This window comes from Apteryx mantelli, chromosome 27 (assembly GCF_036417845.1).
Source record: "Apteryx mantelli isolate bAptMan1 chromosome 27, bAptMan1.hap1, whole genome shotgun sequence".
In the NCBI taxonomy this organism is placed as follows: domain Eukaryota; kingdom Metazoa; phylum Chordata; class Aves; order Apterygiformes; family Apterygidae; genus Apteryx; species Apteryx mantelli.
In genome coordinates, this window is record NC_090004.1 from 6014685 (window position 1) to 6030266 (window position 15582).

Here is a 15582-nt window from a genome sequence, read left to right on the forward strand (position 1 = left end):
ATGGAGCCCTTCCTCGGCTGCACCGGCGCCGCGCTCCTGCTCTGCTTCAGCTACGCCAGCCTGCTGCCGGTGGAGGCAGGTAAGGGCCGCCGGCACCGCCGCCCCGGCCGCGCGTTCCCCGGGGCCCCGGGCCGAGCCCCTCGCTGCGAGACGCCCGGTCGCGGTCCCGGTCGCGGTCCCGGTCGCGGTGCGGGCTGCCCGGCTGGGGGGTGGGCTCGGTCGGAGGAGGGGGGGAACCGAGCGCCGGCGAGAGCGTGCCGGTGCGTGCGGCCAGGAGCAGCGGGCGCCGCGAGGGTGCCGCCGGGCGCGCGGCGAAGCGGGGCTCTGCTGGGGGCGAAGGAGTTTTCAGGCATCGCTGGCTGCGACTTTCTTTGCTGATTGTGGGTGCCTGGCCGGCACGTTCGGAGGCGGTTGGTGGGTTTGGACATACGGCCCTGGAGAAGCCCCAGGCTCCGGGCTTCTGGGGTGTGCTGAGCACTCGCCCTGGCGTCCACGAAGGCAGAGCCCCATCGGTGTCCCGCCGTGGGCGCTCACAGTTGGTCGTCTCTCGAAAAGGCAGCTCATAGAAACGGGGCATGAAAACAACAGCCCGAGGCGAGTGAACAGAAACTGTTCGCCAGCCCCGGGCACCGGGAAGGCAAAGGTTCTGCTGTCCCTGTGCCACGGCTCCTGCCCACGTCAAGAGTCTGAACTGGAACAGAGAAGGCAGAACCAGGTCTGCTCCGCTCACGCCATGGTGCTTTAACCTTAGCAATCCCCCTCCCCATTCCCTGTTCACCCACCAGGCTGTGAGCAGGCCACCGAGGTCCTGGAGCTGCCAAAGGCCTTCTGAGCTCCGGAGGACGAGCACAGCCGCCCCAGGGGAGCACGCCGCCTCTTCCTGGCGGCACAGCACATGCTGGCTTGGTAAAACCAGGCCCCTTCGAGCTACCTGCTTGGGGAAAACCTTTCTGAAGGGCGAAGGTCCCCATGTAGTTAATTCTTAGAGTGAAACAACCAAAATGTACTCAGATCCAGTCTCCTCCGCATCAGCCCAACTGAGTTTTCACCCGAGCGCCCCGCGCGTGGGCGTCACGTCTCCGCAGAGGCCGACAGGTGCTTCCCACGACCCCTCGCCTTCGCCTCGCCAAGCCAGACCCCCTCCGCGGGCTCTGTTTACTCATACCAAGGCCTGTCTCCCTCGTTCACTGGAGTGCAGGCAGGGTGGCTGCAAGATGTTGTTGGAACAGCTGCTTTGATTTGCAAAACGCTGATTGCCAGAATATCTTGCATTCCGGAGGACTGTAGATGGCTATTAGCGATGCACAGCTCGGGGAGTGGAAATTCCTACGTCTGAGCGAGCCCAGTGAGTTGCTGGAGTTATGCTAGCCCTTGCCCTGTCTGCGCTGGGGCTGCAGAAACCCCCCAAATGCCTTCGGCTTCGACACATTTGTCCTTGGCCAGACACTGGCACGCTGAAGTTGCCGTTTCACAACTCACAGACACGGGGTGATTAAATAAACATTCCTGAAAGAAGGGAGCGATGGGGAAAATAACCCAGCACAATGGAGGCATCTGCAATTGTAACAGCCTTCCCAGTTCTCTATAAACCAGGACACTCGCCCCTGCTCTTCCCTATCCTTGAATCACCTCAGTCAGTAACTGAGGGTAAACATGGAGCTGCGTCCCTGCCCATAACTGCCGTTTCCTTATGCGTTTTAGTCAGTGTTCGTGTGCTGTGAAGTGTCCACGAGATTTTACTCACTGGGCAGGTATATAAATATACATATAGCAGCACTGTCTGGTGGTTACAGCATCCAGTGGGGAGGCTGGAGTCCTGGCTTGTTCTCAGCTCTGATGAAGCTGGCTGACCTTGGTGTTGTGCCACACAACCCTGCTGCCTCCCGTTTGTGTTGTTGCCCCGCAAATGGTTGTGGATGTGCTCTCCAGCAGCCTGCCTAGCTAGTAAACTTGCACTAAACCCCTTTTTCAGATAGGGAGAAGAACAAGGGTATTGAACGATTTTCCCAAGGTCACACAGAGAGAGTGTGACAGCATCACTGTCAGCAATGTGTCCCAGCCCTACCCAGCGTGGCCGCGAGACCAGACCCCTGCTAGTCTTGCTTTTCCTCCGTACGCTGAGGACGGCAGCACAGTGCTGTCCGGCAGAAGGGCCATGAACAACCCCCTGAATGCTGCCGAAGGCGCTGAGGTCCCTGCTGCTGGAGAGGGTGGAGCATCTGCGTGTCTGTGACTGGCGGGGGCCTGGGGTAGCTGCTCAGGTGCACAAGCCAGAAGTCTTCAGAAAGGCCCGTGAAGATGAGACCAGCCCCAGCAGGGGCAGGCAGGGGAGGGAGGCTCGGCAGGCCCTCCTCTTTCGATCCAGAGCCCACGCAGGCAGTTTTTAAATACCTGTTGTGAAAGGCTAAAGCTACTGTTCCTGGCAAAGGACTGGAGAGGAACATCGCAAATTCCCTGTTAATTCAGCAGTCAAGGGCCGCTAAGCGAGCAGCAGAGCACAGGCCCTGCGCACAGACTGGGGGCTGCTCTCAAAGGCCAGTCAGGACTATTTATTGCAAGACAATGCCGAGGTGGGCGAGAAGGGGAAGCAGGACCGAGAGGACAAGGGAGCTGTCAAATAGCCTCTACACTAATGCTTTGATAGCTCTCAGCATCACGCCAGCAGTTGCATTAGCAAAGCCCTCCAACTCATTCCTACTGCTTCTGCCCAAGGGGATCACTGAGAAAATATTTGTTTAGCAGATCTGCAGTATAATTTAGTTTGGTAATAGCACTTGTTCTGGAAGCTGGTGGCCCACGCTGCCCAGCATGCATGGCCCCAAGCTGCCAATGGCCCACTCCCCATTACGCAGAGGCAATGAAAGAGGGAAGTGAGCTGTGCAGAACACAGAGTCGCGGGGCTGCTATTAAAGACCGTAAGAGCAGCAGGGGGATGTTGTGCAAAGATGATGAAAGACCTCGAAATAGCCCAGGGCCTCCGCAGCTTCCTAGGGCAAACAGCATCCCTGCAAGGTATGCAGACGTAGAGCAACTGAAGTTAGATTTATTCCTGGAAGATGGAGGGGAAAGAAAAAAATCTTTACAGGGATAGGCAAAACTTTATCCTCCAGCACAACTCGGGGCCCCATCCTGCTGTCAACCTTCTCTTAATCTTCAGCAGGATCTGGACTGGCCTCCAATTCAAGCACTCAGGCACATTAACACCTCACTCACCTCTGCTGCCCAAAAAGGGGCCCTAAACATCTGGCTGGGTGCTAATCAGCTTCATAGCAATTCAGTACTCTTCTGCCTCTCCTCCTTCTCTGCTGAGGTGAATCTCTACCTTCACGCTCTCTTCAGACAGCTCCACTGACCGCAGGGGGGTAAAAGAGAGCAAGCTGAAGGTATGAGCTTGTCTGCGGACACCGTCCCCAGACCTGTATCTTGTCGAACCCCTCGACCTCTTCCTCCAAGCCATGGGAACTAAGGTCCCCACCGTCTGGCAGGACCACACGTGTGATCAAAACCAGAAGCAAGCAACACACAGTGCTCTGCACGCCAAAGCAGCGATCAGTCTGACAGCTATTCGCAGCTGGCACAACGACCCACTCTGGCCCCTTCCCATCTCACAAAGGCCATGGAGATTCCTGGCCAGCTGATGAATGACAAAGACATTTTATTGATTTCTGCATTCAGCACAAGAGAGATTTAATTGAAATATGGAGGTTTCTAACCTCAGTGTCAGCCTCTCAGCAGGGAAGTTGTTGTGCAAAGTGGCCAAGGTTGTGCTATCCTGTTCCAAACACCACCTCCTGCTGAGAACATACATGTGAAAAACCGAGCTACCTCCCAGAGAGGGACGAGTTCACACACATTAACCGTGCACAGGCACAGTGGGCAGAATTAAAAGCAGCCTTCGATGGACTTGTGCCCACTTCTATTGGTACCGAATACGACTCAGTCCTTTCAGCACTTATTGTTAAATAAACCCCTCCTGTTTTAGAAAGTACCCAGAGGCCAAATTAAGGCCTGACACAAGTATAATTCAGTTAAAAGCATAAAAGTATTGAGCACTGAAGCATGAACATCTTTATGTGAACAGTAAAAATGTGTTCGATACAAGAGCAGACCTGGTTTGGGACTAGAGAGCAAGCTCTCTGGAGAGAACTGGTTACCAGCGTCTAGTGGCTGGCCAGGAAGCTCCAAGGCTTGCTCACCCCGTGCTGCCTCTGACAAACTTTTCTCATACGTCTATAATCTCACACAGCAGCGGGCTGAGAAGAGCTATTAAGAGACCATGGTACCCAGGCCTCCCAGGACAACTGGGTCCTGGATAAAATGTGCCATGGAAGTGTCTTGCCTCTGGGTTGGCACTGTTAAAACCCAAGTCATGGCACTGACGAGACCCAAAGCAATCCCACGCAGCTTCAGGACTCAGACCGCGGGAGGAGGCATGGGTAATTATCCAAAGTACTGTGACAGGCACATATCTAATCTAAATGCTGCTTTGCTGCTGCTGACTAGCTATGCTGACTCCTCTCCTCGCTTCCTCCTGCCCTAAGGAATTCCTGGTGGCCAGGGCTGGACTTGGAGAGCATCTCTGTGCTCCCTGGAAGGGCTCCAGCCTCCCTGACAAATCTGTATTTCCACCTGCGCGTTCAGACACCCACTGACTGGGGAAACAGCGATAGGGCCCGTGGAGGGCAAGGCCTATCAGTATCCCATTTGTACAGGGGAGTGGGCGGTCAGCAGGAAATAATTGACTCTTTCCCATACTAAAGAACCACCAGTTGGTCTTCCTGCTCTTTGAAATAGTCAGAGCTTAGCAAATAGCCCTGTTTCCCACGCGACCGGGAGCGGGAATGGCAGTGGTGGGTCCCTGCTCCCTCCCACTCCCCTGCAGGTTCTCTTCATTAAAACACTCAGGGAAGCTGAACGGTGCTCCAGCCCTTGCTAAATACCCCATAAAGTTGACAAGCAATTATATCCACTGAAGAGAGCCCTGCTGGGAGAGCAAAGAAAGGCTCTGAAAGACAGCAAAAGCAGGTCTTTTCACATTCACTCTGCCGCTGCAGAAAGAAAGGACCCCATGCCCCAGGGCAGGAGTGACCGCATAGCAGTGCTTTGGGCAGAACATCACACGGGACCTTACCGGATGCTCCTTCCCCTTGCAGGTCATGTTCTTCCATCTCCTGCATCCATAGGAAAGGTCGCGGTGCAGGAACAAAGAGCAACTGTGATTTAAGGCTGACATTTACTGCTTCCCACAGGAAAGGGCAAGCAGCTTGCAGGTGCTGCCGGGGCCCAGGGAATGGAAGGAGAGCACTGAATGATCCACTTCAGAGCCTTGGCAGGCACTTTGGTTGCTGGAGCTAACTGAATTGTGCCACAATTACAGCGTAGCATTGCCCATGTAGGAAGCAACTGCATTTTACTCCAGCCACTTTCAAGTACAGCTCTAGGCCTGCTTGCAGTTTCCAAGAAAGTTGAATTCAAAGGGAGCAGATTTATGAGGAGGCTGGATCCCTTGGCTGTGGAGACGAACCTGGAAATACACTCTAATAACAAATCTGTTGCCAGAGCAGATGACTCCACTATCAGAGCTGACCTCAAAGGGTGTGATATTAGCATAGAGTCTTCCTTTTACTCTATGCCGATGGTCCCTCCGGCAGCTTGCAAGGCAAAGGCAGCAAGCTGGCTCCCACCCCCAGCCTCATCCTAAGAGCTCATGGCTGGACAGCAGAAACTGCAAATTGAGAGCAGCCTCAAAAGGGAGAGCTGTGACGGTAAGGAGAGGGCCCGTGGCAGAGGAGCCAGGAGCTCTGAACTCCTCACACCAGCGCCTTTGAGGCCTAGGTACCTCACTGACTTCTCAGCCTCAACCTCTCCATCCGTACAACCAGGATACAAACAGCCCAGCACATTCCAGGGTGCTTTCAGGGACTAATTAGTTCATTTCCATTTAACTCTCTGGCAGCCTGTTCTCTCCTTCTCGTAGATCCCAGAGGAGCCTAAAAACTGTTTAAGATCTGCCATACGATCCCAGAAAAGAACCCAACGCTCTTCTACACCACAAGCAATCTTCTACACCTGTCATGAATCTTAGAGGAAAAATTTTCATTCCCAAGATCAAACATGCTGATTTTAAAAGGTCCTGATTTAGGAACTTAGGGGAAAAGGGGTCTCCTTTGTCAGTGCAGAAAAGTGATGAGTGTGTGGAAGACATGCAGCATAGCCATGCTAGGAATGGCTCCTTCCCTGGACATCATGCCCAGGGCACTGGCCAGGTGCCTTTCTCTAACCACTTCCCTGAAGAATAGGCAAAATGAGTTTGATGGTGCAGAATTGTTTCCACTTCATTAAAGATCCTTTGGACAGACCTTAAGGCAAGATGTCAATTAACAAAGGGTTTCATGTTGGCTTTCCAGTGTCAATTTATAAGTTGTGTCTACTTAAAAGTATTAGGAAAGTACAAAAGCATAAAAAGCTATACTTTGTGATCTTTGTGATATTAAATACCCCTTTGAAGTTAGCTATATGCAGGCTGTTTGACATCCGTAAGTTCTACTAGACAGAAGCTATTGGACACACGCAGTGGTATATAATGGTTTGGGTACACAGTATGGAAGGTACGAGATATGGAGCGAGCAGTAGCTGGGCACCAGCTGTTGCGTGCTGATGGCTTGGTGCAGAGGGGTGGCTCTTAGCCCGGTAGTACTGCCATGGGAGTGCTCTGGCACTGACCTTGCCATGGTGCTCTCCTGCCCGTGCCACTCCTTCCCGCTAGTAGATGTGCCAGGTGGGCTTAGCCAACGTGCCAGGCAGCAGCAGCTGCGATCTCAAGGCCTCAGATAGCCAGCGCTGCAGCAAGATATTCTGGTGTCCCAGACATGCTGTGCCCACACTCCTCCTCCCCACCCTCCTTTCAGCTGCTGCCCCCTTTGCTCACCCTACTGCCCTCCATCAGCAGTCTCCCCTTCCCAGGTGGCAGCAGCAGCGGGTTGGGGATATACCTTCACCCTTCTCTTCTCCCCTCCTCATCCTGTTCATGCTACAGCTCCAGGGATGAAGTCAACATAAGGGGCAGGTGGGTGGTTTCCTGTTCCTTGTGCCAGCAGCTGCTGTGTCGACAATGAAAAGCCAGGGAGGAATCAGCCCAAAGCTGTAAAGCGTTTTTTTTTTCTCTCTCTCTCAAATGAAAGTCCATTAATAATCAGCAGAGCGTTTAATGAGAGGCTAGAGGAGTTCTCAGCATTAAGAGGGGATTAAGGGTAATCTTCACTGCTTACATCTCCTTGCTGTGTGGAAGAGACCCTGACCTGCTCCTGCCAAAAGGGCCCAGGGTGGGTAGGAGTGAGGCAGGGCTGAGACACGCATCCCTGGGGGATGTAGGGCTGCAACTCACCTGATGAAAGGTCCCTGTGAAAAGAAAATTAGACATAGTTTAAGCATGATCAGTTCTGAAGCAGCCATTCCCAGTTAGAAATCATCATGAGTTTATCTTAATTAATCAAACAGGGGGCTGCAAGTTCTGCTGGCATGAAAAAGAGAGCATCTTTTCATACGAACATACAGCTCTAAATTCAAATTTGGCCAAACAGATCCTCTGCCAGTTTGCAATGTGTAATTTGTTCAGGCTGGCATTGCAGCCTCTAAGCTAGGATAAAACTAAACTGCTAAATCACAAATCTTGTACCATATGGGTTCCTTACAGACCAGACAAGGGATGTGCTGTCCTCAGTGTCTCTGGAGTAAACATGCATGAGAAAGGCCTGATGCACAGCATGTTGCTTGCTATCGTGCCTGAAGGGGGGAAATTAATTCCCTCTGGGGCCATCCCACCCTCTAGACCTGCTCCCCAGAACACTGCAAGCTTCACTGGCTGCCGTAAACACAGAAGCAAAGTTTCCAGGAGTTGTGCATCACTCTAAATTAAAGAACCGAACATTTGGATTTGGCACCTCAAGGCCCTGCTGGAGATGCTGACCCCCTAGAACCAGCTGGGAAACAGAAATTATGTCTTTTCTACCTGACCCCAGTCCAGCTGGCACTACAAAGAACTGCAATTGGCCCAGGGAGCCAAAAGCAGTGTGGAATATCTTGGAACAGTGATTAGATTTTAGAAAGTCATGATCTCATCATGTATCTCCTGGGAGCAGAGATAAAAGCATCCTCGTGGATTAAAATTTTGGTTGCAAATTATTCACTCAACTCTAGGAGCAGGGAACTCATTTTCCTGGCTTTGTACTTCTGTCAAATGCTGTGCATAATTCTCTTTTCATATTGCTTTTATACTGGTTTGACACCACTGATTTATGTGTAGCTACTCCTAAACTGTAGCAGTGAAGGGGAAATGCAGCCAGATCTGCTGTCCTAAATTTTAGTGTATTATCTGCTGACTTCAACTATCCCTGTCTCTCTCTCAGGTCTTACTATCAAGGGGGTTTTGTAAAGTGCTCTTGTCCATCCCTGCCAGCTGATCTCTCCCCTGTCTGCCTTCAGAGTCCCGTGTTACAGGCTCCAAGCTCTGGGTTGCAGCTTTGCCGAGTGCTTCCCTTCTACCTTGCAGCCCTCCGCCCTCTCACCAATTCCCAGAGAGGTTGTTTGTTCTCCTCCTCCAGCTCTGCTATGTCTTTCCAACTCCTCCACATTTTATGTCATCAGAAAACTTAGACATTTCTTATGCTATGCCTCCCTCAAGGTCAAAGATTCAGAAGGGACTCGGGCACCAACTATGGCGCACTGTATGTTCCCTTTTCCCAGTCCGATGCTTTTTCACTGATACTTTGCTCTCTATTTCTGTGAGGTTAATTCATCTGTTTTCAAAGGCCTCCTTGACCTAAGCTGGGTAAATCAGTGGTAGCTTCTCCTAAAAATATCCAGAAATGACAGCCATGCTGGGACTTAACTGTACAGCGGTACTTTGAGAAGGGTGAAGTGCCTGGCTGCAGCTGGAGACTGTTTTGTCTCCCATCTCTCAACTCCGTCATGTCCTCCGTATGTTCTAGCAAATTCATTAGGCATGACTCACAGACCTTCCCTGTGCACATTCCCATCTGCTGACTGCCCCTTACTAAAATTAGACCTTACTCTGATTGGCACGTGGGTTCAGTCGTGGGGGAAGGTGAGGAACTGCAGACCCACATCCCTTCCTCATGTCACAGCAGGGAGCTGAGTCCAAAAGGGACCAGTGCTCCGGCTGGGAAGGGTGATCTGTCTCCCTGGCTCAGCTTGTCCTTGGCCCTGCTGCTGCAGCCAGTGCACGCAGTGACACTGGGGATGATAATGGTTTATGTCCTCTTAAAGCTGGCTGGAGACCACTGACTCATTTCATGAAGGCAATCCCCTAAGAGATGGTAACGCTCTGGGTCAATACTGACTTGATCACATACTCCAAACAAGAAGGACACCTCCCTCTATGAAATCCTGGAGCTCCTGGTTGATTGCTGCTCCTCCTAAGGCCCCAAATTTGTGCAAACTGGGCCATGCACCTTTCACCAACCTTTTAGCTCACTAGAGCTAAAAGAGCTCATTCCCTAGAATGAGTCTGGGTCGGAACGATTTGTCCAGATGTCCTATTCCTAAGGGTCTCACTAAGGCCTGGTAGATGTGGGTCTCCCATCTGCCAGAAAGGGAAGCTAGACACTGGGTGTTGTTTAGGGAGGAGAAAAGGGAATAAAGTCATTGCTCTGCTAACTGTAGAACAGGATTGACCTTCAGCAGGGGAATTTTGTGCTCCCATGTTTTCCCTGTTCCCTCAGGAACATTCACCAGGAGTGAAGTCAGTTGTTAGGAGACACTGACACTAGAGCTAGAATATTTTCGGCCACATCCAGGCGGCTGTGACTGACTATAAATGCAACAAGCGTTACTGGAGATGTGCACAAATGCATTCTTTTACTGTTGACCTCAGCCCCAGCCCCAGAAGTGCAGTATTGCACAATGGTCACAAAGCAATAAAAGTATTATTCTTTGATAAGAGTCAGAAAAAAATGACCCCTTCTCACCCTACTGACCTCCCTGGGGTAGTCTGGATCCCAGCAGCCTGGTTAGCTGGAATTACTGCCTTTGGTTAGGAGCAAGAGTTAGAGATTATGAATTAAATTTTACCAGCGGAGAGGGAGCAGGAATCCAACCTGCTGCACTCAGCACTAGAAGGATTGTGCCAAGCTTATGAGGTAAAAGCTTTTCCTGAGATACAGGAGAGGCTTTGCACTGTGCAGCCCCTCCTGGAAGAGGTTCCCGACGAGGGTGTGCAGGAGGGCATGAGCCCAGCTTGTACACCAGTGCCCAGCTCGCCCTGGCAAGGCTGGCAGCTACACAGATCAGCCATGCAGTTGGGAACTCAGCAGCTGTGCTCTTGAGTTGGAAACCAACACTAAACACAGAGCCTCAGGCCACTGCTTTCACACTAGCCCTTTTCTCATTACAATGGTTGCCAGCGCCATTACAGCATGTTTATCCTGATAGCTTAAGTGGACAGTTGTTGAAGTTCACTGACCAACGACAGGCCATTTGAGAGACAGCACATCAGCCTCGCAACCCGTACGTTTAAAATGCATGGACTAAGTAAGAAGGAAATCATTGCCAGCCCACCCGCCTCATGGCATTGCCTGCAAAATTCTATCAAACCAACAGGGAAAAAACAAAGAAACACTCCCATTTACTACACCTGAATTTCAGATCTCATCAATGACCATCAAAGCATTCACCTTTCCACACTTCCAAGGCAGTTTTTGCCTTTCCTCCCAGCTGTCATTGTCAGACTACAACAGGAGACACCAGAGAAAAAGTGGTACATGGCTGAGAAGGATGAAATGAGTGAGATAATGAGTGGTGTGCTGTGGTGTCAACAGAAGCTGTTTCTAACAGTCAGATATTTCATGTCTAATACAACTTCACATTCTCAGCAGAGATCTCCTAGAACCTCAATGTCGATTAAAACTTGGAATAGTTGTGATTTTCATGCCCCATGCCCAGAGCCACCTACAGGAAGGTCATTTGCCACTCAGTTTCTCATGCCTTGGACCCCAGCTAAATCCTGTTTTCTTTTAGTGCCCACGAGCAAGGTCCTTTCCCACTCCCTTGCCTTTGCTCTGTCTCCTGCCTGTGGCTGTGACTTTGCCTCAGTAAAGGCTCTGCTTTCCCTCCTTGCAGACAGCCCGTCGGCTCCAGTAAATGTCACAGTCAAACACCTGAAAGCCAACTCAGCCGTTGTGACTTGGGATGTTCTGGAGGATGAAGTTGTCATTGGATTTGCAATTTCCCAACAGGTACAGTGTCTACAGTTACTCAGTTTCAGTCATGCTGTTCTTCACCCCAGGTTCCCTCAGTTTCCACATTCTCTTGCTGCAGCTTAAGCCTATTCCTTCTGCCCTATCCCTCATGGTCTGGAAGGGGACTTGCTTCCTGTCCTCTTTGCAGCAGCCCTTCACGTATTGGTAGCTGCAGAGAGGAAAGGGTCCGATGGTCTCCACGTCCGTGGTGGACAGGGCAGGAGTCAGCGGTCTTAGGTCACAGTAGTGCACACAGGAGGCCTCTCCACCACTCTGTGCTCTCCTCTCTCGGCTTCCAGAAGAAGGACGTGCGGATGCTGCGCTTCATCCAGGAGGTGAACACCACCACCCGCTCCTGCGCCCTCTGGGACCTAGAGGAGGACACTGAGTACATAGTGCATGTCCAGTCCATCAGCATCCAAGGCCAGAGCCCTGCCAGTGAGCCAGTCCTCTTCAAGACCCCCAGAGAAGCTGAGAAACTAGCCTCTAAAAATAAAGGCAAGTGTGGGTGAGTTCCTGTGTGGCCCCGGGAAGCCCAGGCAGCGTAGGGCAGAGGGCTCCAGAGAGAGGAAAGCAGCATCCTATGCAGTGAGAACAGCTGGGCTAAACACAGGCAGAGCTGAGTTCTTCTCTCACAGCCCCACTTGAACAAGCAGGATGCCGTGAGTGTATCAGCAGGCAAGGCCGATGCGTGTGCAAAGCACTAGGGAGACGCTGAGGTTACCGCTGCTATCAGGGCTGCGCCCTGCGAGTTCGTCCTTGCACAGGCTGTTGTCACAGCGCGCCTGCAGTATCAATATACTTCTATGTGAGCCTCTCTGGTAGGGTCACACCTCAGTACTGAACAGAGTACATCTAATACTGACCAGAGTATATCTAATACTACGGCTAGGACAATTCCACAAGTTACGACGACTTTGACTATATCATGCTAACCAAGAAGGCCCAGGGTGCCCCAGCAAAATAGTGCCAACAGTCAGCAGCCATTGCTGCCAAAGCCTGGTTGCTCATTTCCCCCCGTTTCAGATGATTTATAACAGGCACATTGATGAGAAGAAGGTTTACAGCCTGGGATCTCTGTTCAGCACCCTTGAAAGTGGAGAATGCCAGGGGAAATTCCTGAGCAGCCTGTGCTGAGAGGGCACTCGGAGGGACTGAGCCTCCTGTGCTTGGATTCCAGAAGAGCAGGAAAAAGATATCCAGAGACTCCCACTTTTCTTAGACTTCAAATGTTTCTGTCAAATCAGGCACTTCCTGACTGGCAGCCCCTTCATCTGTCCCTCTTGAGCCAAACCAGATGGTGTGAAGGTTTTATGTCAGCAAGGATCTCTGCTGGAAAAGCAGTGGGGAGTGTAGGGGTCTGGGATATAAAGGGTTACTGCCTGCCTACCAAAGGACCCAGCCTGTTGCAGGGCTTTTGGCTGTGGTTCCTAGGATGCTGCGAGTTCTTTACTCTTTCTGCTAAAATGATTTGGTGTCTGTAAATACTGAATTGCTGTTCATCTGAAAGCACTAAGAGGAGCACTGCTTCCCTCCCTGGAGGCCTGAACTGTAATCTTCTTAGTGCTTTGAGGCCAAGGAGGCACATTACGCTCCGCAAAAAGGTTCTACTCATTTCTGAATCCCATGGCTCCACTGAAAAACATCTCGCCAGGCTCCACACTCTTGAGCCGGGAGAGGAACTGCTGAAGCCTGCAGGGCTTTGTGACAGGCCCAGCGGCTCTCACAGAGACCAGAGACAGAGCAGAGCAAATTGCCACAGGGCCAGATACCATACGGACTTACCCCACAGCAGCTCCAATGTGGTAACTGCCTGTTAAACCTGTTTACTGCTCCTTGCTCATCCCCATCTCCTGCAGGTTGTTGGGGAAGAGCGAGGGGCAGTTACCACAGAGCAGCTGATGCACTGCAAGTTCACAGCGCAATTCGTGCTCTTTGTGTGACCGACGGGTGAGGACTTGCTCTTTGCTAGCTTTGACCCTGATGCACTGATGATTTGAGTCAAGGGCACTGTTAAACTGGTGTCTAGTGCAGCCTGAGCCGTGCGGTTAGATTTCACGATCTCTCTTTCCCCTTGTGCAGATGAGGTGACAATGAAGGAGATGGCGAAGAAAAACCAACAGCTGCGAGCAGGGGAAATTCTCATCATTGTTGTGGTGTTGTTTATGTGGGCAGGTCAGTTCAATCTTTCTGTCAAAAGCACATAATATCCCAAAGGCCTGCCTGCTTGCTTGGTTTGCATGTGTAATCATGTAAGACCTGACAAGAAATCCTTCCTCCCATAAGCTGTATCGCATATTCAGCTGCAAGGGCACTTCATTTCTCTCTGTAGCATCAGAAGTTGGGCAGTACCAGAAGTAGGCTGGGGACTGGGTGAATCAGTGGGCTGATCTGGTATAGCAGGAAGTAGGATAATGGACTTGATGAACCACTTGTCTAATTCACCATGGCTAATCCTGTAATCTCGATTTTTCCAGAAAGCACTGATGATAATGCCCTCAACCATCCACCAGGATGCCTCAAGCCCTTCAAATGATACAGGTCACTGTCATTATCTGGCTTATTATACGACACCAAGTCTTATGCAAAACAAAAATTCCTGTAAGAGTTTTGCCAAACACACATGAGACATCCAAGACTGAGTTATGACTGTCTCACTCTCAACACCCACTATTATATATTTACTAAAACCCACTTTAAAATCCATTAAAATAATAGAAGTATTGAAACAACAAATAGCCCCAAATATCACAACACCAATAAGACCAGATCCTCTCAAAATCCATTATTAATACACAGAATAGTATTTAATAGGAAGAGGAGGGACATTACAAGAAACATATTAACCAAAAGGAAAGAAAAGTGTATACAAGCTTGGGATGGAGGGAAGAGGAAGGTGACTAGCCTCTAACAAGCAGACCATCAAATAAACATGTTCCTTCAATATGAAGATCCTTCACTACAGTTTTTTGTAAGAAATACAAAGATATAAATAAAATATCCAAAGAGAAGCAAGAGTTTTCTGGCATGAGTTTAGGACCACATTTCAATAGGCCCTTATACCAAATCATAACTAGGACAAATCTGGCTCATACACTTTAAACTAGCAAACACAGAGAGGAAAATGTCCGAGTTCTGCTCTATCTGCTTATGGTATCTGGAGTGGCAACAGCCAGCACTTCAGCTTGTTCAGGTTGGAAATTTTATGCATGAGTTAACGGGAAATAAAGTTTGCACATGTTTGTTTTCTATTTAGAGCCACAGCCTCCCCTGGCTGCCACTCAGCTGCTGCTCTTGCTGCAACGTAAAACATTAATGAAACAGCATGATGTGTTTGCTCCCTATGAGCCACAGAGCATGCTGCCCACAGGAGAAATGGTTCAGGTGACCCTAGGAAATTGGCAGGCAGGCAGGCAAATTAACACTATGGTAAATCATATAATCCATAAAAGACAACCTTTGCCAGTCAGTATTTACTCCCCTTGTCCCAGCCAAACCAGTTTTCCACACACACAGTGTGTAAATCAGCACACAGAAAATCCTCCTCAGTTAGAATTATTGCTAAACATGATATCCAAATAAAACCTAAACTAAGGATACAAGGTGTCCAAAGCCTCTAGTCCACAGTCTTTTCAATGTTCATGTCAAGTTTTAGCTCTGCACATTCAAATTTAAATGTCCTGCCTGTAAAAAATATCATGAATAATTACACAAAGTAACTGAACAACTGATTCGTTGTAGTACAACCTAAAACTCATATCACTGTCTGAACAAAGAATTTGCTAATACCACAATTTCCCTTCCAGGTAGATGACATATTTATGAAGTGGGTGGGGGAAAAATGTATCTACACCTCACGGGCTCTTTACAGAGTTTCAATATACAAACAACTTTTTTCCAGCCTTTAAATCTGGCCTGGTAACCTGAATCTATGACAATGTTTTAGCAAATGCAGACTGCAACCGGTCTGTGCGCAGGGCTCTGAACTCAGGGACAAGACCTGGGCTCTTGTACTGACTATACTTCCAATATTGTTCACTGTTTTGCTTCTCTGTGCCTCAGTTTTACCATCAAAAATGACAGAAGGTGTGATTATGGCAGATGTTAACTTATTCTCCTAGGACCAACCATTTGCTCACACACACAAGGAAGAATTTGGACCACTATGTTTATCAGTAACACCTGGGGACTGCTGCCATAACACCACCTCACTTTATAAAGCACTTTCTGATGAACTGAAGAAAGCTCTACATATGTTCTGCTGTTAGGAGAGCTGGAATATTTTCCAGTAAGAGAGAAGCAGCATCTGCCCAGCTCTACTTTAACA

At 50.0% G+C, this 15582-nt stretch overlaps 2 protein-coding genes across 2 annotated transcripts in view; one reads left to right on the forward strand and one right to left on the reverse strand.

The window, feature by feature from the left end:
• The window catches only part of FNDC5 (fibronectin type III domain containing 5), an 18614-nt gene continuing 3032 nt past the window's right edge, over positions 1–15582 (forward strand). The window contains exons 1-4 of the mRNA XM_067311757.1: positions 1–79; positions 11137–11252; positions 11555–11753; positions 13338–13430. Coding sequence (XP_067167858.1) covers positions 1–79; positions 11137–11252; positions 11555–11753; positions 13338–13430 — 487 coding nt within the window. The remainder of the gene's footprint in view (positions 80–11136; positions 11253–11554; positions 11754–13337; positions 13431–15582) is intronic.
• The window catches only part of LOC106493295 (uncharacterized), a 27026-nt gene continuing 18633 nt past the window's right edge, over positions 7190–15582 (reverse strand). The window contains exon 5 of the mRNA XM_067311650.1: positions 7190–7398. The gene's annotated coding sequence lies outside the window, so the exon portion shown is untranslated. The remainder of the gene's footprint in view (positions 7399–15582) is intronic.